Source organism: Equus przewalskii, chromosome 16, assembly GCF_037783145.1.
Source record: "Equus przewalskii isolate Varuska chromosome 16, EquPr2, whole genome shotgun sequence".
NCBI lineage: Eukaryota > Metazoa > Chordata > Mammalia > Perissodactyla > Equidae > Equus > Equus przewalskii.
The window spans coordinates 24,822,767-24,844,791 of NC_091846.1; the positions used below are offsets into that span (position 1 = coordinate 24,822,767).

General features: G+C 47.5%; 1 protein-coding gene across 2 annotated transcripts in view; it reads left to right on the forward strand.

Annotated features, from left to right (window-relative positions):
• The first annotated feature begins 700 nt into the window (after positions 1–700).
• The window catches only part of SIAH3 (siah E3 ubiquitin protein ligase family member 3), a 74,541-nt gene continuing 53,216 nt past the window's right edge, over positions 701–22,025 (forward strand). The window contains exon 1 of one of the 2 annotated variants that reach the window (XM_008516943.2): positions 701–996. In XM_008516943.2, the coding sequence (XP_008515165.2) occupies positions 751–996 (246 nt within the window). In that variant the 5' untranslated portion in view covers positions 701–750. Of the gene's footprint in view, positions 997–3,302; positions 3,478–22,025 lie in introns of those variants that run through there. The other variant, XM_070578283.1, reaches the window with a different exon arrangement.

The following is a 22,025-nucleotide window of genomic DNA, read 5'->3' on the forward strand; positions in this document are numbered from 1 at the left end:
TCTGTGTAGGTTTTTCTGTGTGTGCATTCATGCATCAGGGATTTCATTATTTTTAGAAGCACTCTCTGTGCAATTTTTATGCTTTAATATTTTCAGGCTTCAGTAATTACAGTATTATGGATATATATATATATATTTCCCCCCCAACTCCAACTGCATTTATTTTTTAGGGATTCTTTTCTTTGATAAAGAGTTGAGAGTAAGATTTATCAAGAGGCTGAAATCCAAATGGCAGAGAGAGTCAGAGCGCAAGATTGAAAGATGCATGTTTCTGCTGCTGCCAAATCCTTATCTGGAATCGGAGGAGTCTTGTAATATTTGATTTTCTCCCAAGCAGCTCTGGCGAGTCGAGCCCCGATCTGCGTTATCCATCTGCCTGCTTTGGAGCAGGGTGTTTTACTATTTGGCCGTTCAAATGCTTTACGTTTTTGCCAGCGCGTTAAGAAAGGCTCTCATGTTAAATTAAGTCAATTAATAAATGGAGACACATTAAGCAATCAATTTTGTCAGCCTATCTCCCCAGCATTATGTATGGTTGGCTGTAATCACAAGATAAATGCAATGTGCTGATCTATGGTAATGTTCAATAATACATTCTCCGCCAGGCTCAATTCATCAGGGAGTTTCGGTAGGGGAGGCATTTGTTATTGGCTGTCTCTGCACCTCAAGGATAACATTTCTGTCCTTTTGATTGGCCGCCTCACTGCTGCAAGATTCTAACCGTCTTATTTTGATGATGAATATGAAGGCATGCTAAGCCAGGCTGGAGCGGAGTGTTTCAGAGGCTGCGCTCCTTCCAGAGCCCAAGGACTCACAGCTTCCTCCGCTGCTTCCTGTGCCAACAACCCCCCAAAAGTTGTGATGCTTTTCTTCACCCAGTGCTTTGGGGCTGTGTTAGATCTCATTCACCTCCGCTTTCAGCACTACAAAGCTAAACGGGTTTTCTCTGCTGCTGGGCAACTTGTCTGCGTCGTAAACCCCACGCACAACCTAAAGGTGAGTCGCTCTCTGTCGTTTTATATTCACGCTGCTTGGGTTCAAGTCCTCTCTCCGGGCGGCCTCAGGGACCCTCTCGTGAACACTTGGAGCTCCTGGCAAAGGCTCGCTCGCTGATGCGAGGACGGTGTTTGGTACCCGGAGAGGTTGCCTCGCTCCTTCTCTCTCTCTAGGTAGCTTGGCTCTCTGTGACAGCGTGTTGTTTCCTGACTGGCAACAACAGCTGGAGTGATAGGCTAGCTTCTTTCCCTCAAGCTGTCAGCCTAAGAGTAGGGTGGGGGTCAGAAGTGAGGGGGTGGGGAGTAAGGGGCGTCCCTCTCTCTTTCCCGAGTATTTGTGGGCAAGTGTTCAGGAGACAGGATTTGAAAAGTTACCGAAATTGCAGTCTGTCCCGTGTGCTTGGAAAGACAGGCAAGCACATGGATTTTGGAAGCCCCTTTTGGCTAACGCTGAAGTAGCTACGCGGGGCAGGACCCCCCAGACGGGACCTGGGAGTTGGTGAAGGGGCTCTTTCTGCAAAGTGTTTTCCCTTGTTCTCAGGCTCGGGTGTGTGTGTGTGTGTGAGAGAGAGAGAGAGAGAAAGAGAGAGAGAGAGAAAGAGAGAGAGAGAGAGAGATACGTCGGTAGAGTTTGTCTTCTTTCGTTCCTGCGCGCTGGAGGCGCCCGCATGCACTGAGGACAGGAGGAGGCAGATTTGGTTCAATTGTGTGATAATGAAACCGGTTCGGAGCTGCTGCTGCCTGAGTCACCGCAGGCGGCTGCGCCGTTGTGTTGCCTGTGGCCGCCGCCGACTGCGAGTCTGGCGCCGCTGCCTCTGCGTTTGTGCGTTCAGGTCAATGCCCTTTAAGAGAACAGCCAAAAGATGGGATCCGGGAGGACGGGTACACATCACAGCCAAGACTGATGGGGAAATGAATGAAGAGCCACTGGCTAGGGGTGGTGGGGAAGAGGGAAAGGCAGGGCGGGGGCGCTGAACTCCCCAAATGGGAAACTGAGCCACCTTGGCTCTGTCCTAAAATAGATGACGACTTCTTAGGAGTTGCTTTCCTGTCCTCCTCACTATACCCAGGGCTGAGTATGGGGGGAAGGGCATGTTCGCAGCATGAGTGCCAGAACAGTGTCCGTGAAGATGGATCTGTCATTCTGGCCACTGCTGCAGGGCAGGAAGAGTGTTGCTTGTTGCTCATCACTTTATAAACTGCTATAGTCAGCCTCTCCTCAGCCGGAGCCCTGCAGGTCGCCGCTGACAAGTGCTCCGTATCAATTCCTGCAAGTTCCTAGGAGGGACAGGTGCTTGGTGTCCCCAGGGCCACATGCCAAGGCCGGTCCTGGGTGGAGGGGTGATGGACTGCTCTGGGACCGCTGTGGTGCACTCTAACTAGGCGCTGGCTTTCTGCGGTCCCCTAGCTGTGACTACACCATCTCACTTCACCAGTCTCGCTCTCTCGCTCCCTCTGCGTCCCCCTCTTCCCCCTCATTCCACTATTTCTTTTTGCTTTCAAGTCTTAGTTTTATAAATGAGAATTCACCACCAGTCGTCCTTGGCAAAGCGAGTGTATGGTGTACACATTAAAATATGATTCTGAATTCCATTTTATGGCCACTTTTGAGACCTCATCTGAGACTCCCATTATTTTGTCACTTTATATTAGTTAGTTCCCTGTGGCAAGAAATTTTGTTTACTCCTGTTTTGCATTTTGATACCTTTAAAATTGTTTATGAGACTTAGCATTTCCGAAGTTTGAATTTGTATGGTTCACTGACTGCAGCTGACAATGAAGGAGGGGCGGGCTGCTCAGATCTTGGTGTCGGGTGGGGAGAAATGCATCTAGGTATATTTTTCAGTGATGTTGGCCTGGATATTGACAAGTGGTCCTGCTGCCCAGACCCACAAGTCTGGAGTCAGGGCTGGAGTCCCTGGGTCAGCTCTGACCGGCTGTGCGACATCGAATGACTCAACCTCTCCGAGCCTGGCCTTCCTCACCTCCCACGTGGACATACGAATGTTTATTCTGCCTCCTCCAAGGTTCTGTGAGGCTGAAAAGAGATACTAGATGTGGATGTGCTTTATAACATTCTCCTACAAAAAAAAATTATGTTATTGCTCATAATTTGTAGGGTTCCATTAGGAATTTCAAAAGTTGTCACTTTAAACCTTCAGCCAACTTAGAAACCATGTAAGCAGTAACATAGGCGGCATATGCTTTGAGAGGCTGATTTCTGTGGCTCACATTTTCACATACATTCTCATTTGGCTTTTCATTTCCCATTTAAAAAAAAAACTGTCTAGAGATTTTGCTCAGATGAGCGCCACCTCAGGCAAACACAGCAAGTTGAGTGCTGCAAATGCTGCCGGGGCTGCAGAAGGGCACACAGGATTCAGAGAGACCGTGCCAGGCCAAGAGACCTCTGCAGCCCAGCCGCCTCTGCGCAGTTCTCGACAAGCACTGCTTGCTCATCCAGGGTCCGGGGGCCCGTCGGGTAAGTTTTACCTGCTTCTCCAACCTGAGGGCTAAGAGCTTCTTGCAGAGCTTTTAAACGAACAATTCTCCAGGAGCACTCCTGCCCCTGTCACTTATAGTCAAAAGTGCATGAAACCTCAAAAGAAAAGTGCTCCTTCTAAGCATTAATTTCCATAGACAGACCACAGAAATATCCCTTGGATGTGATCCACATAGGCGGAAAAATTCTTTTTTAGAAGAAAAGAAAAAAGCTGTGGCAATGTTAACCCAGAATAGCTATTGATCTGTGGTGCTTTCCCGCACTTTGTATGACAGGCTCGTATAGGCAATGGTGACCAAGGACAGAGAGACTGCCACCTTGCTTTCAATTTTCTAGGTTGCATGTAGCTATAAAGAGGGCTGGGAAGCCTGCATTTTTCTTTGTGGGAGCATTTCTGAACTTTGTCCCATCCCAGGCTTTCCTGAGGATGCTCACAGTATTTTAGGACCTGAGGCAAGTGCTGAGTTAAAATCAAAATTCACTTACTGAGCAGAGAAAATCATGTATTTACTGTGCTTCTATGGGTCACCTTCATTCTCAATCTTATTGTGGCGATTACTCAGTAAGCTGGGATTTCTTCAGACAAGCTGATGCCTTTCCTTCTAAATGGAAAGCAGAAGGCTTCCTGGGAATGCAGACACCCTGGTTAAAGCCTTAAGCCCACTCTAATTCAAAGGGGTATTTGGAGTAGCTGGCCTGGAACATGAGGAACCTCCACTTTAAGCATGTATCAGGCATGGGATGATCCATAGCAGAGCCCTCTCCGTGGAGTACAAGTGACACTTCATGTTTCCCTGGGTCTGCCTCTGCCTGTCAGGTAGCTCCCTGCACAGATTAGGGCTCCAGACGATGCCCCCCACTTCTTCTTCCCACTCCGTGAAAAGTGGCCACCAAGGAGCCAGTGTCCTTGGCTGGCTGCCCTCTGCTTCTTCATTCACAGAGGCTGCTGCAGTGTGGCCAGAGGGCTTCAGGCTGGCCCTGGGGAGGGCTCCAGCTCCTGGTCCTGATTCAGCACTCCTTTCTCCCTCCTGTCCTTTGCTTGTTTCCAAACCAAGAAAGCCTTTCTCTCCTGGCTGCTCTCCCACCAGCACTAGCTGCTTCAATAATGCCCTGCCCCGGGCAGACCTCCCTTCTTCTGCCCTGTCTCCAGAGGTGCCCTTTGAGGGGTGGGCTGGCCAGTCCCTGCACCCAGGCCTCCCCAGGAAAGGGTTGGCAGTGGCAGCAGAACCCTCCTGGATCCATCCTCAGCGCTTCCCAACAGATGGTAGCTGACCTGACGCTGGCTGGGCGACTTCCTCCTCTTAACCACAGCCTTTGATAAACCAGTTTCTGAAAGAAGACTAGCAAAATGCTTTCTCACAAACTACCAAAAGGCCCTTGCTCATGCCAACATCACTGCTGAGACCCCCAGTGCCCTCCCCGGCATCGAGACCGGAGAGTGTAACCTCCCCAGCTCCCCTGGGGCTCTTCATGCCTCCATCCAGCCATCCCGGAGCTCTTCTCTATTGTACCCCGTTAACCTTGGGCTTACAGACAGAAACACACACAGACACACACATGGGGCGGGAGGGGCATATGAGATAACAATGGCTTAATTTACGTGCCTAACAGACTCTAAATCTAAAATTAAAGCATTTTAGTACCATTACTTGAGGCATCCACAAGCCTTCCATTCTAAGACCAACCTGTGTGGATGAATGTGTTGAGTGAGGGTGGGGATGGGGTGGAGGGCCTGCATGGAGGAGGGGGGGCATCATCAAAGGAGGAACCGAGGAGAGAGGTGAGGCACAGCCAAACATCAATGATGGGAAGATCTTTGGAAATCCAGTGCCCGCCCTGGGGCTTTCACTAACTCTGCCTGACACACACAGCAGGCAGCTGAGTGAGAGCTAAAGACCCAAACATTGTTTTTAGAGATTTAAAGGTGGCCTTTGGAGCATTCAGCCTGAATACCTATTGTAAAGCAGTTAAAGGCTTCCGACAAGATTGTTTAATAGCTGGTATGTGGGTCCCTCAGTTCTTATTGACATAGCTGCCTCTGAGGTCCCGTTCCCAGTCCCCTGGAAATTTCACCATCTTTCTTCTGCTGCCCAGGCTTGGGCCGCTTCACAGCTCATTAACACCTTAGAGGGGCGGGGAAAGGATAAGGAGGGCCCGAAGCTGGTGGTGCGCACTCTGTGAGCTTTATTCTAAAGGCTTCCCTTGCAGCCTCTTCCAGCCCTTGGGTTTCTGTGAAAATTGCATGACACTCGACTCCGCAGGCACTGAGCAGTCATTCGGCTTTTCTGGTTAATGGTGATTGCAAATGAGGCTCCTGAGTCACATAAGCCGAGGCCCGGAGCCCCGAGCAGGCATTTGGTTAGCTGTGTGCTGGTGATGGAGTTGCAGAGGCCGAAGCCGGTGCTGAGATGAGGCCAGCCGATCACCTCTGCACTGCGTTTGTCCAGCAGCCCCAGAGCAAATTCTCTGGAACTCCCTAAACCATGACCCCTCAAGCTGCAGGGACTGTAGGGCAGAAATTAGAAAACAGGTACTAAAAGATTTCCTTGAAATCCCCAGAGAGGTCAGAGCTCTTTGGATGGCTTCCTTGGGGTGAGGCAGAATGTTTTTCTAGCAATTAATAATAAGAAAAAAATGAACTGTCTGCGAAAGTATTTTATCCTTAGCAAAGTCATGGGACTCAATCAGCAGTGTTCCCCCAAGAGGAAAGTTGACCTGTTTGGACCCTAAATGTCACGTGGAAGGGGTCAACCTGGAGAATGGAGACCTGTCCACCTGTGGGGGGTCTATGGCTCAGGGAACGATGGGAGAATGTCCGAACTGGGAGGTGGAACCTTCCTGTTTTACCGTGGCGGAAGCAGGCCAGAGAGAGGAAGCGACTTGTATTAGTTTCCCATGGCTGCTGCAACAAATTACCACAAAGCAGGGAGGCTTACAACCAGAGAAATGTGTTCTCTCACGGTTCAGGAGGCTGGAAGTCCAGAATCAAGGTGTCAGCAGCACTGTGCTCCCTCCAGGTCCCCTGGGATGCCTCTGTTCTCTGCCTCATCCAGCTTCTGAGGTCTCCATGTGTTCCTTGGCTTGTGGCCACATCCCCCTGATTTCTGCCTCTGTGGTCACACTGCCCCCTTCTCTTCTCTCTGTGTCTTCTCCTCTGTGTTGCTCTTAATAAGGACACATGTGATTGCATTTAGGGCCCACCTGGGAATCCAGGGTAAGCTTCTCTGGAGAGCCTTAAATTAATCACAACTTTGGTCCTATAATATTCACTCTTTTGCCATATAAGGTAATATTCACAGGTTCAGGCCTTAGGATGTGAACGTATCTTTTCAACCCACTACATGACTTTTGCAAAGTCGATCTATTTAGTGACAGAATAGGAACCAGAAGTAAGGTCTCCTAACGTCTGACCTACATCCCCTGTGCTGCCCTAGGCTGCCTTCAAATTTGCCCAAACTAAATATCCCTTGCTTGGGTTCATGCCGTGGGAGCAGAAAACTGCGAGGACCCCCTTCCTTACCCCATCAGCCTGTGCTGGGCCAGCAGTATGACCCCAGGGCTGCACCACACCCCCTACCATCTCCCCTGCACCAGACCCACATTTCCTCAGCAAATCGGAGCCTCTACATCATCGTCCTCCCTCATCCCCCATTCCCTCCATAAGTCTTTCCGTTTCCTTTTTGAATTCTTTTAAAAATAATAGAATTAACATAAATGCATACACATCCTATTTTTAAAAAATCAAATGATTAAGAGATACAAAGTCAGAAGCACAGAGCTTTACATCTTGCCCTTGGTGCATATTTTATAAACCCAGCAGATCAATATGGGGAGGAGCAGCGGGTATAGGGAAAAATCATGGGCTTTGGGGGAAATGGGCCTGAATTCAAATCCAGACTGTGCCACTTGCTGATGTGTGACCTTGAACAAATGACTTAGCCTCTCAGAGGTGCCATTTCCTCATCTAAGAAAAAGAGGAAGTAATGCCCCCCCTTCTCTGATGGCTGTGAGGATTCAATGAGCTCACACAAGGAAAATGGAGAGAGTCAGTAAATATCAGCAGTTATTGTCACCACGGTCATTATGATGAAAGCGGCTCCTGAGAAGCTGGCGTCAACTCCCCCGCAACCCCGCCTGGCTCTCTTTCTCCTCCTCCCCTCTCTCTCTGCAAGCCTCGGTGCTTGCTGTTTCTAGGTATTTGTGTATTACCCTTGGCCTCGAACAGAATTTTGAGTAGAACAATTTCTTGCCATTGTAAAAGTCAGATTTGTCCTTAATGCTTAGCTTCAAAGCAAGCACTGAATCTGCTTGGCTTCTGAGCCCAGAAGTCCAGTGGGAGAGGGGCTGGGTCTTGGGAGGACACAGGTGCCCAGGGTGGGACAGGGGCAAAATGAGCTGGGTCCCCTGTCATTCACAGAGCCAGGAGCCGCACAGATAAGTCCCCTTTGCCACTCATCCTGAAGTTTACCCCTCATGACTTATGCACGACCTTTTTTTGTTAGCGGCAGCTGAGCTGAGTCAGCACGTGGGTAAGTGGCTCTGCGAGGGGTGTCTGATCCCCAGGGTGTGGACCCCGGGCTGAGTGACACCACTGAGGGATTCAGCAGGGTAGGCAGAGGTAGGTGGGAAAACCTGCACGTTCCCTGGGAGCCTGGACGTTTCCTCTCTGTCCTTCAGTTCATTCGGCCTTGAGGAAGTAGCTTTCCTCTGAGTGGGGCAGGGATGGAGGGGGTTGATGCTGAATCTAGGCTGCAGCCCCTGGAATCGAGGGAGGGCAAGAGAGATGCTCTGACCTTTCTGAGCTGAGAAAGAATTCCTGGATCCCACTGTCATCAGAGAATTTTAAAAACACTGAGCTAGGCCATAAGCCTGAGTCCCCTGCATTCCAAGCTGAGTTTCTACACTCATACACACACCCAATTGATGGCAATTATGAGATGCCAACCTATTTGGACCCTGAGTGGTCTCTGAATAGCAGAGCAAGATCAGAGGATGCAAAGCCCAGTGGATGGGGGAACCTGGTCCCCAGCACTGTGGAGGAAGAATGGAGGTGAACAAGACCCTTCTCCCCAACCTAGTCTGTGCCTGACCACTCCAGTCTCAGGAAGGAGGTAAAGGGAGCAAGTAGTGTTGGGAAAGAAAAGAGTACCATTCTAGTTGAGGCCTTAGAGTATGGGCTTTGGAGTCAGACAGATCTGAGTTTGAATCCAATGCTGTTACTTTCCTTGCGTAAGCTCTTTGACCTCCCTGAGCCTACATTGCCTCACCTGCAAAGTGGTTTTTGTGCAGATGAAATACTATGAGGTACCTAAAGTGCTTAGTCCGGCGCCTAGCACATAATAAATACTCCATGAATGGTAGCTGTCATTACAATTAAGTTGAGTCCCTTAGAGATGTTACCTGATGCACAAGATGTAACCAAACTTCTCCAACTCCAACCAGGTGGAGGGGAGGGTCAGCAGTAAAAGAACCTGTCTGTTGAGTGACCAAGATTCTGAAAGTTCAAGTTAAGATAACCATAGCAATGCTTTAGTTCTGGTCCTGGTCTAACAGATGAGGTCCAAAGGGATGAAGTGACTTGCCCAAGGTCACAGTTGATGAGGGGCAGAGTCTACTGCTCGATCTGTGCCACCACAGTGCCTGGACCTTTGGTTAAGAACACTAACTCTCTAATGTGACCCATGGCATGCTGTACATCTTCGCGGGGGTCCTTGTCCTCAGGAACTTGCCAGGGTGTAAACCAGTCAGGCAACAGTCAGTGGGGTGTTAAAAAGGCAAATGTTCCTTGTGTCTTTAGCGCTGACACAAATGCATAGCGAGGGACCAGGATGAGGCTCCGAGTAAAGTCACGAAAGCCACAAAGCCATAACCCCAGACTTTCAAGTTAGCAGGATGGATCAAGTTCTGCTACAAAAGGCTACATTTTCATCTTGACCGTGGGTCTAGGATAAAAGCACCATCAGAAAACAGAACTGACATCGGCCTCATGTTTTTAGCCTAAGAACAGGGTCCTTGTGGATAATTTAGAATTACAGTCTAACTGGAAATGTCAGTTTTACTTGCAAGAGCCTATATCTCTTAATAATTCCTTGGTCCTTTAATGTATTTTTAATCACAAATCCATGATTAGGAGAGAGCTGCGTGCTGCAGGGCTGTTTCCAGCCGAGGCACCAGAAACTCCAGCCAGGAAAGAGTGGCCTGTGGAAGGGGCAGGACCGGGCCCCCCAGGACAAAAGCAGAGTGTCTTTTGTGGAAGAGAAAGGCCATTGCAGACTGCATTTGGAGAGAGAAGATGGGGTTAGCTTGGCATTAGGAAGGTCTCACAGGATGGAACCAAGTCAGATCAATAACAGATTTTACAAAAGATTGGCCAGCGAGTCTAGCATCTGCCCAGCTTTGTAGCCAGACGCCATGGTCCCTCAGATCTAACTTCTCTGACCTCACCAAGGATGTGCTGGGAAGTCAGAAGAAAGTAGCTGCTTGGAACCTCAGGTTCCCTTTCTATAAATTAGAGGCATATTGTGGCTTATACTAGGCTAAGCTGGCTACATGTCCTGAAACCCTCGGATGACAGTTTTCTACAGTCTCAGTTATGCACACTATAATTACAATAATGATAACAACCACAAAACGGCTACCATTTATTGAAGGCATGCTATGACCAGGAACTGAGTTAAATGCTATGCATTTAATTCTCATTAAGAAGAGGTATATTATTATCATTCTGCATTATGCAGAATATCAAAGCAGAAAAAGGTGAAAGAGCTTACTCAATGTCACAGGGCTCTTTGTGGGAGCGCCGTTTAAAGTTAAAATCCTTAGCTTTTAAGCACTTCTTGATATGTCATCCCTTAGTGTTCTCTTTTTGCAACAAACAACTGAGCCGACTTGCGTGGCTGTAGGACTAACATTCATTATATTGCATTTCATTTAAAAATACTGAGCTGGGATCCTATCTTATTCACCCTTGTGTGGACATATGTCAAACACACACATAGATGCTCTGGCTCGTGGTGGACAGTCCTGGGAGGCATCCTCCAGGCTTCTCTATGCTGCCCGGTGGAATCAAGTCCCGTGACTTTGCTCCCTTCCTCCTGCTTCCTAGAATCACCTCCCAAATCAATGACGGCATTCAAGCCCCCTTATCTCAGGCTCTCCTTTGGGGGAACCCAAATTAAGACTACATATGTGTACATGATTTTTTATTAGCTGATGTTCACTGAGCACTTACTAAAGGCCAAGTGCTGTGCTAAGTTGATTTACCTGAATTGCCTTTTTTAAATAGTTGGAACAATGCCATCAGTCTATCGCCAAATTGCACAGGAGGAAGCTGGGGCACAGAAAGATTAAGTAACTGAGCCAAGCACACATCCAGCGAATGGGAGAGTTTAGCTGGTTCTGTTAACCTCTCTGGTAAGCTGTCTCTCCCTCTTGATCACAGAATTGGTTGTCTGGAAGCTTCTACAAAGAATCCAACCCTCCAAATTCAGGCTCAATAAAAATTATGATTTGCATAAAACACCGGAGGGAAACCTCCAACAATTGTACCTAAATGCCCAACTCAAAGTTATCCTGCAGAGAAGGAAATGTGTGCTCCATGACCATTTTTTAGAAATGGGTTTCATGGTTTGACAGGTGGACCAAATGTCTGAAACTCGCGCTGCCCCCCAAATCTGGGACATATGATTGTCTTGTCAATAGCTGACTCGTTTCTCAATGACAGTAGGAGCTAGTTGACCACATCAGAAATGCAAATGCTTTCCAAGCATCGAGATAGCATTAGACAGGCCGCTTTTTTCTCTGAGAAATTAAGAAAAGAGGGCATCTTTTTATACAAAAGCAAAAATGTCCTTTAAGAGAGTGTGGCTCTTCCCGTGTCACACCTGTCCTCTGAGAGAGCCACAGGTCTTTGAAATTTCCTTTGTCATTAGCAGCCATATTTTATTACTAAATTTGTTTTTTTCTAAAATCAGAGAGATATGAAAATTTAATGACCATTTTCTATCTTATTTAACTCGGCCTCTACCTTGATTTCTGGTAAACCCTTCCCCAACACCCTCCACACACTTTCTCTTTCCAAAAGAGCTGTGGGAAGAACTGAGTGAGGGAGGCATCGAGGTGAGAGGTGAGCCTATTGCAGGACAGTGGCATGACGTCGGCGAGCTTTGTTTCCAGGGTGCAAGCTGCAGAACTGCAGGACAGGATTTACACTGCCTTAGAGAGAGTGAGGAAAACACTGAGCCAGGAGGCGTGGAGGGGACGTCACCAAAGTAAATCCCAGAGTCACCTCATTCAGCAGCCCTGACATCTGGGAAAAGTGACAGAGGGCTCACAGGGGATCCTGAAGTGGAAGGAATTAAAGGAATCTATGAGGACAGTGCCTCAGACATGAGCCATGTGGCCATTGCCACCATTCCCAGTTCCCCATGACACCTGCTCGTCACAGTGCCCGTCACGCTGATGGCATGGAGGGCCCCTCCACAGGCCCCTGCCCTGCCTGGCTTCCCCAGAAGCAGGAGGGCTGAAGAACACATTAAGAAGATGCTTCACGGAAGCCAAAGTCGTACATCTGTTTATGGTAATTAAATAAATGCCAGTTGGACCCTTCTTAGCTGCATACTGAGCCAAGTGCCAGATACACGAGGCTCTCCAAGAATCCGGGAGAATTAGAGGTGGGGAGGCGAGCTCCCAGGCGCTCACCCCCACCTCCTTGAAAATACTTGAACCTGGAGATTTCCTCAGAGACAAGACGCTAAGCTTTTCTCTGCAGTCTGGCTCGGGTCCCTCTGGGTCTTGAGCAAGTCATTTAAACTTGGCTTCTCCATCTGTCATTTGAGAAGGTGACACTTGCGCTGCGCCTCCTTCCAGGTGACCTTGATGTGCAGAGATGGGTTTGAGGCAGTTTACAACAAACAGTGGAGTGATGGGGTCAATAAAACGACAGCAAAATGGAGAATGCGAGTAGTTAATTGCATGAATTTAACCCATTTATCGTGGGTGACAGAAATTTAGTAGAAAGGTGAAATTTCACAAATGTATTTTAAACTGTCTCCACTATTTTCGTCATAAGCATCTTTGCTGAAAGCGTTTTCACCGGATAACTAATTGACCGTAAGGCACTTTTGCCGTCAAAGATAAAATAACTGGTTGACAGTTTGGTTTCGACTGGTTAACTATTTGGTTTCGTTTATCCATTGACACAGTAGTCCCTTTGCTGTATTATATAAATCCTGGCTCCACATTTTCCATAGAACTGTGGAACATCTATCAATGGACATGTGCCAATATGCCAAGAACAAGTGACAACAGTGTGGAAGGCTTTTCATGACTCAATACAAAGCTCAGTTACAAATATGCACCCCAGTATGCGGAAACTGATACCTCTCTTAACGAAAGAAGAAATGTTAGTGAAAAAGAAAAAATGCAATGCATGCCGAATGAAGAGATGAATCAACAGGCAAAAAAAGAAAAAGAAAATACGATGAACAGAAGACTTTGAAGACAAGTACTTAGGCGGAACCAACTCACAAAATAAAATCCTTTATTTGTGTAGTATCACCAAGAACCTATACTTTTTTAAAAAAGATTTTGTTTCCTTTTTCTCTCTAAGCCCCCCAGTACATGGTTGTGTATTTTTAGTCGTGGGTGCTTCTAGTTGTGGCATGTGGGATGCCACTTCAGTGTGGCCGGATGAGCAGTGCCACGTCTGTGCCCAGGATCTGAACCTGCGAAACCCTGGGCTGCTGAAGTGGAGCGCATGAACTTAACCACTCGGCCACGGGGCCAGCCCAGAATCTACACATATTTTAAATGTATTCAGATGTTTTGTATTTCGCAATAGTCTTTTTAATTTTGTTATTCATTTTTCATGTTTCACTATGTCCTTTCTAATGTCCCTCTTTTATTTTTTGTTATTTTATCTTTTATGGCAAAATTGGCTTATGGCCAATTAGTCAGGCAGTGAAAATGTTTGTGGGGGAAATTCTTGCAGCAAAGACGTCTACGGCAAAAATACGTAGAACCATTTCAGACGCATCTAAATGTCCTGGAAAGATCATGGGCATTGGACTCAGACGTGGCTTCAAATTTAGTTCTGATATTCATAACTGTGTGACCCTCGGCAAGTTAGTTAACCACTCTGAGCTTCATTTTCCTTGTCTATAATAAGACATACAGTGTGAAGTTAATGGAGGATTAAATGTGATAAATACATGCAAAACCACCTAAACTAGTGCCAGGCACACAGTAGGGCCCTCATAAAGACTGATTCCTTTTTTCCTTCATTTCTTCTTTTTCTTTTTATTTGTTTTCCACGTTAAATAAGGAAGTTTCCAGGAAACACTTCTGACACAATCTGATTAGTGGGTTAGAGGGCAATCTCTGGGAATGAGAAAGTGTTTGAAATTATGAAAGGAAGAGAGGCTTGTCATAGGGAAGGGACAAATTTTCAAGGTGGGCAACAACTCAATTAACTTATCAAAAGTCACCAGATGAGTGTTTTAAATTCTCTGCATCTTATTTTCGTTATCTGGGTGTGGAATTAATAAGACGGATTCTCTCAGATCTCCCAAGGGGATCTGGGAGCAGAAGGGGGAATGATGGGAGGATGTTTTTTCCACATGAAGCTGGGAAGACCGGTGACGGGGCCACCGTTATGGGGGACCAGGGACACAACTGCAGACAGACATGAAGTTTCACTGCAGCAGGATGGCTGGCGGTCCAGCGGATGCCAGAACCTGCCGTTCTGGGACAGCAGATGTCCGCATAATTTCCACTAACCGATTAGAAAACAAAGATGACAAATTCAATTCCCTCTTACACTCTGAGGTCACATGGTGTGTTCAGGCAGGCAGGATGTGATGTCTGCAAAGAGACAACCAGCAAACGTCCAGGCACTGGTTGGCATCAGGGACATGCAGCAGCAGAAAGCAGCCCCTGCCGCCTCCTCTGTGAAGCCTTTTCTGATACTGCGCATCCCCAGGGAGACTCAAACCCACCAGTCTGCCTCACTGATGATCCCCGTGTTGATTTGACTCATGGTCTTCAGACTCTCACTCTATGCAGTCCTTGGACTGCACAGTTCCCCAAGGGCTCTGTGTCCCCAGGCCTAGCAGAAATGACTGGCATATAGTGGATGCTCAGTAAATGTGGGTCTAATTAGTACTTGGAAGGCTCAGGACTGTAAGAACAATCAAGGAAGCAGGAGAACTGAGTGGGTTATCAAGAAAGAGGCTCAAAAACAGGGAGAGAGACGGGGCCTGTCTCCCGAAACCTGCCCTAAGCTAGAAACAAGGCCAGAGCTGGACAAGCAGTGAGACTTGGTCCCAAGATCCTTCTGTCTGAAGACCGTGTTGGGTTTCTGAGCCCAGGCTGGGTCTGGGCCCACGGCTGGGGTCAATGATATAGGAAAATGTAGTGTGATGCTAAGTGTTGGACTCGGGAGCCACACAACCTGGATTCAGCTACTGCCTCCACAGCTCTCAGCCCTGTGGCTTTGGACTTACAGCTTAGCTTTTTTGTGCCTCAGTTTTCCAATCTGTAAAATGGGAATAATAATAGTACCTGCCTCCTACGGTTGTTGTTGAGGACCAAATGAGTTAATGCAGTAAAGAGCTTGGAACAGTGCTTGGCACAGAGTACATTCTACATGGGTGTTGGTTATTATTATTGCCGCTGTTGTTGTTGTTATCATCATTACCAGATGTGAGGAGGGCACACTTAGTCCATAGGTCCTGAGGGTGAGGTGGTGAAAAGAGAAAGAGGAATCTAGTGGGTTCTGGCTTCCATCTGCTGCATTAAAGCTGCTCTAATTTGAACTGGGTAGGAGTTGATCATCTGATGTTTAGTTCCCTACATGCTGTTGAGAAACGTTTTCAGTTCCACTTTTTGAGAGTCGCTACCTTGATGGTGCCAAAGGTTGACTTTTTTTTTTTTTAGGAAGATTAGCACTGAGCTAACATCTGCCGCCAATCCTCCTCTTTTTGCTGAGGAAGACTGGCCCTGAGCTAACATCCGTGCCCACCTTCCTCTACTTTATGCGTGGGACGCCTACCACAGCATGGCTTGTCAAGCGGTGCCATGTCCGCACCCGGGATCCGAACTGGCGAACCCCAGGTTGCTGAAGTGGAATGTGTGCACTTAACCTCTGTACCACTGGGCCGGCCCCCCAAAGGTTGACTTTTAAAAAACGTGGGTTTGGAGGCCGGCCCCGTGGCTGAGTGGTTAAGTTTGTGCGCAGTGCTTTGGCAGGGTTTTGCTGGTTCAGATCCTGGGCGTGGACATGGCACCACTCATCAGGCCACGCTGAGGTGGCATCCCACATGCCACAACTAGAAGGACCCGCAGCTAAAATGTGCAACTATGTACTGGGGGGATTTGGGGAGAAAAAAATTCAAAAAATAAAAATAAAAAACATGGGTTTGGAATTGGGTTGCTGGCGCATTCAAATCAGGGGGTTTTGTGACTTAGGGGACGGGGGAGACCAGTGTTTCTCTTTCTGTCTTTGTAGTCTATCCTGTGGGCTCTCAGACCTTAAGGGGACAAAAGAGCATTAAAAGCCCCTTTAGTTGTTAAAGGAAATTTCCTGTTTGTTTTTAAACACGTACCTCTAAAGTACTTACTATGTCAGATACACTCTTGATTACAAATATTAACTCACTCACTCCTCAAAATAACCCTGTGAAATAGAGCATTTACTATCACCATTTCACAGATGAGGAATGAGGCACAGAGAGGGTAAGCAATGTACTCATAGCCACACAGCAGTGAGCAGTAGAGCCAGGATCGTAAGTGAATTCAGGAGCCTGGCCCAGAGCTCCTCCTGTGTCTCCTGTCATGCCACCTGTCCAGAAGGCCTAAATTTGGGTAAATGCACGGTGGACGTCAGTACACAGGTCTGTGAGATTGCTGGGCCGCCACGATCGGACGGCCTTTTTGTTCCCCTGATAGAGATAAATGTTGATGGCTCAGTGATGATGAAAACATTGTAAAGCGCCCAGCACAGCATGTTTAGTTACAAAAACTAGGAATAATTGCTTCAGCCTTGCTGCTAAGAAAACCAGTTGTTGAGTCCAGGATAATTGTAGTAAGAAATTGGCATTCGGGGATTAATTGTTTAGAATGTAATGACTGCTACAACCCAAACTAATGAGCACAGAAGGCAGTTTCCAATTTGAATTTTGGGAATGAAATAGATTTTGCCAGGCTGGCTGGTTTGCAAAAAAGAGAATGGAAGGGTCTTTTTTTTTTTTTTTTTTTTTTTTTAACCTCAGTACTGATTGGGTGAAAAATAAGAAAGCATTTTGCAAGGACAGCTTCTGAGAAGATTAGACAAAAGTTTGTGCAGACGCCTCAGGAGAACTCTTGATGGATTCTTAGAAGCCTGGCTGAGCTGGTCCCATGGCCCTGAGCAGGTTTGGGGACAGCAAGGCAGGGGTGAGTCATCCCCAAGCTGGGGGAGAGGGGACGTGTGCTGGGCATGGAGTCAAACCCGTCCCTGACACTTCAGCTCTGACCTTCAGCAGGTCACCTCTCCTGTCTGGATCTGTGCCCTCCTGTAAAACCAGGATGGAGAGCAGCGCTTACCCTGCCGACCTGATGGCTTATTGTGAGGATCAAATGAGAAAGGATCTGGCAAAGTGCTCTGCGATCTGTAAATACGATGTGGGTGGAGAGTGTTATTTGGATAAATTATACCCTTTCTCATCCTTTGGCTTCGTCTTGCCTTGTTCTAAAAAGGACTCAAGGCGACCTGCCTATTTTTTTTCTCATTTCTTGCAGAGCTATGATCACCACGTAGAATAAGCGTCATGGCGCAGTGGTTCAGTGCCAGGAAAGACCCAGGATGGTTTACTGGGTCCAATGGACAAGAGCCTGGGGGCCCTGAAGGGAGTAGACACTTTGCCAGGTCTTCAGAGCCCTGAACACTCTATGGATAAGGGATGAGGGGGAAAAGAAGATGGAATAGCCCATTCGTTCATATGTCTATATATTGCGTTTCTGCTGTGAGCATATATTTATTTATTGAGGGCCTGCTATGATGACTGGTGCTGTATTAGAGAGATTAAAAAGACCTTCACAAGACGCCTACTTAAATGGTATCTCGTGGGAGAGGGCCCAAATTCTTCACCAGTTTCCTCCCATCTCCATCCCTGCTTTCAAGCTGAACTTGGTCATAGGATGCTGAACAGGATTCCCCTGAATTATTTCAACTAACTGGAAGGCATACTCATCGAAGTCCCGCCACAAATGAGGACTCCTCAGATTGCCTGCAAGACTTAAGTGGCCAGAGTAGGTTCCGAGAGAGGATTCAGATCTGATGCTCTTAAGATAAAGGCAAAGTCAACAGAAAACCACAGGGATATGGAGTAATTGGAAACCTTGTGCACTATTGGTGAGAATATGAAATGGTGCAGTTGCTGGATAAAACAGTATGGATGTTCTTCAAAAAAATTTGACATAGATATACCATATGACCCAGCAATTCCTCTTCTGAGTACATTCCGCAAAGAACTGGAGATGGGCTCAAACAGGTATTTGTACCAATGTTCTTTGCAGCGTTATTCACAATAGCCAAAATATGGAAACAACCCAAGTGTTCATCAACAGATAAATGGATAAGCAAATTGTGGAATATACCTACATTATTCACCCATAAAAAGGGACAAAATTCTGATACATGCTACAACATGGACGAACCTTAAAAGTGTGATGCTAAGTTAAATAAGCCAGACACCAAAGGACAAATATTGTATCATCCCACTTATATGAAATATCTCAAAAAGGCAAGTTCTTAAAGACAAAAAGTAGAATCAAGGTTACAAGGGGCTGAGGGGAAGGGTAAATGGGAAGTTATCGCTTAATGGCCACAGTTTCCGTTTGGGGTGATGAAAAGTTCTGGAAATAGATAGCGGTGGTGGTTGTACAACACTGTGAACGTAATTAATGCCACTGAATTGTACACTTAAAAATGCTAAAAATGGCAAATTTTGTGTTATAAATATTTTATCATATAAAAAAAATATACTTCGCTGAAAAAAGGCAAAGTCCCAGAACAAAGCTGGGCCTGGCAGGGCCCTTGCCACCTGGGTGGCCTCACTCCGCACCTCTCTCCTCCTCACTCCCCAGCCACCTGGGGCTGGTTTGGCCCTCCTGTTCACCTTGCTCCTTCCCCCCACCTGGCCTTTGGAATGTTCCTCCATCCACCCAAAGCAAGCCTTCCCAGGACACCCAGTCTAGGTCAGGTTCCCTGGCTATATGCTCTCAAAGACCCATGCTCCTTCTCTTCAAAGTGCACGCCTCCAGTGGTGGTTTGTTTGACTGATGTCTGGCTCCCCCATGGTACATAAACGCTGTGACAACAGGGACAGTGTCTGTCTAATCTCTGCGCTATAGCGCCACTGCTCACAGTAGCAGTAAATAAGCGTACGCAGGATGAAGTGACACGTGAACAAATGAGCTACTCCGTCGTCTTTTTTCCATCTCCCCTCTATCATCTCTATCCCGTTATTCATTATCCATAGCACTTACATCTGTCTGAAATAATTTGATGTATTTATTTCTTTATGTATCTATGGTGTCCTTGCCTTCTCATTGGAATGTAAACCCTTGAGAACAGGAACTTTTTCTGCCTTGCCCCCTGCAGTATCCCCAGTATACCACAGTGCCTGGTGTATTGTAGGGCTCAGTAGATATCTACTGAATCAATGAATCAGCAGACCACTTTCATTAACTCCTGCCTCGATTACCTTCTACTCGATTTCGTTGTCTCCATATGAGTGCCAGAGTCATATGTCTGCAAATGTCTGTTTGCCCATGTTCCATTTCTGTGTTAAGCCTCCAATGCTCCCCCAAGGCCTGGAGGTAAGGTCTACGTTCCTGTTAGAGGACACACTGGCCTCTCCTGACACTGCCCACATCACCGCTCAAACCCTCCCACACTGGAGCTCACTCCTCAGCTCACTACATGGACCTCTCTTAACTCACGCTGTTCCCTCTCCCCCAAATACCCTTCCCTGCTTCTTTGTCTGGTCTTTCTTACCCTTCAAGACTGCTCAGATGTTATCTCCTTCCAGGAGCCCTTCCCTAAACCTCTTGTGTCTGTTTCTACCATGATACAAAAGCATCAACTGCTGGGGTCTCCCACTAGACTTGAGGCCCTGGAGAGCTGGGAGCAATTTCCATTCATCCGGGCACATGGCTCATTGCCCGGCATATGACAAGCTCTCATTGAGGAGGGGTTTCACCAAACCGCACTCTTCAGAGTGAATTTGAGAACGAAGACAGTTGTCTCTTGATTGAGACAAATGATCTCAAGTCTGTGGAACCACCCTTAGACCAGGCAAGGGGGCATCCTTGCCCTGAGCTCTGCAGGTCCCACCTGGCCTTCCTCGGGCCGTGTCTTACTCTTTGGGGTGAGGAATCTGCAGCCCCACTTGAACGTTCCTACCTGGAGCTCACACCTTCTCTTCCTGGCCTCGCTCTGGGAATCCAAAGCTCGTCTTCTGCAGTTCTCTCCTCCCAAGAGGGCACCATGCCACTGGCATGCATGCCCCTAGACGTGTCAGGGAGTCAAGGCTTCCTCTTTGTGGAGACTGTGGACAGAACTTAGATGGACAGGCTGGGGTGACCACATACACACATCAGATACGGGATGGAGTCAGGGACGGGAAGGGGAAGGGGTGGGCTGCCCAGCCTGGAGCTGTAGCTGACTTTCCCTCTACCACCATGATCCAGAAGTCCGAGGAGTCTGAGTGCTCTAAATTCAAGACTGGCCTTCTAACGTGTATGAAGGTGTTTCTTTATGAAGATAGGAAGAAATAATGTACTTTGTTTAACAGTCTTTTGGCTTAGTTGGTAACCCTGAAACATCTAGATGAATGGTCTGTGGGCCTCTATTTGACCCTTGCCCTGGGTCTTACTAATATTAGGGGTGAGCCTTCACCTCCACCAGACAGGAAGGAAGTCCTCACTGTCAGGAGAGGGGGATTGTGGGATATGGTTCTCATGTCCTGAATACAAAAGCCTCCACAAATACAAGGAAATTGCTACTCTACATCGGGATGTGTGTGTGTCTGTGTATGATTTATTAGCAGGCTTGAGAGAGAGAAGAACCTCTTGGTCTTCTCTGTGGAAAAAATGCAGGAAGGGAAACAAGCAAGATTGTTTTGCCTCAAACTAATTGATAGAGAGAGATGTCAGAAGAGGGGTTACCCAGAGAGAGGGAGCACGGGGGACTGGCTGGGAACGGGCATGAGAGAAGCTTCCAGGATGCTGGGAGTATGCTCTATCTTCATCTGAGTGGTGGTTACTGGGTCGTGCACACGTTACAATTCACCAAGCTGCACACTTGAGATTAATGCACTTTACACACAAGCAGTTTTTGGAGTCAGTCAGCTTGGGCTTGCCAGCTCTGTGCCCTTGAGCAAGTTACTTATCCACTTAAACCTCAATTTATTCAACGCACCGCGGGCGCCGCGGGAAAGGCGACCGGAGCCAGCGCTCCACCGGTGGTCCTTTATCACTTGAGCTGCATTAACTACTATTGAATTAGCTGCGGAGGGTGTTGCGTATTAAAATGCTTAAAATTTTGAAATGTGTGGACTTTGTTTAAGGTACAGTTTTTCAAAATGCAACAAAAAGAGTCAGTTCTACCCAAAACTCTCCCCCCTTCTAACAGTTCTGTTAATACCACTTGTTTTCACCGACCAATTTCTTTTAAACGGTGCTTGGGTCTAGGCGTCGACTTTTCCGCGTGGTCAGCAGGTTTGCCCTTCACCGGCAGGCGTTGCCGTGCGACAGGAATTCAATCCTAAAGGGCACCAGAGCCCGCCATTGACACTGGCTTATTGAAAAAGGCCTTTATTGCTCACGTGGTGGACTTGACCTCAGGCACCCGCAAGAGGCCTGGTCCTGGCTGCCTTTGATTCCTTATAGTCATGTCCCAGCTCTAATCCAGCTCCACTCGGAAGCTCAGCGGGGGTGGAGAGGAGATTTTGACTATTCTTGTGTTAGGTAAGCCAGGAGAGTGGTTTTTGCGTCTCACAAAATATTGACTATCCCTTCCCTATAATAGTGCTGTTAAATCATGCTGTTCTCTAAATTCAGCTTCAAAGGAGAAGTGGGCTTTGACCGAGTCCTAGAAGCTTCAACGAGAGCATTCGTACATTCGTTAAACCTTTACCTGGTGCTTGCCAAGGACAAGGGACCATCCCAGGCACCATGGGATGAAACAAAGAGGCTCTGGGCCCTCCAGGAGCTTAACTGGTAATTCCCTAGATGAGACATCCGGAACGTGAACTTCAGCCATGGAGACAGAGGTGTGCCTAAGCTCCCCGCAGTGTGAGTCAGGCAGGACGAAAACTCAAGAGGGGAAGGGCAGGAGAAGGGACCTCAACAGAGCACTCCTGTGGGCCAGGCTGCTTTGATTATGATATCTCATTTAGTCCTCCCAACAGCTCTGCAACGCAGTTATTATTACAGAGGTCGAAACTGAGGTTCGGAGAGGCTAAGACTTGGCCCAAAGTCAC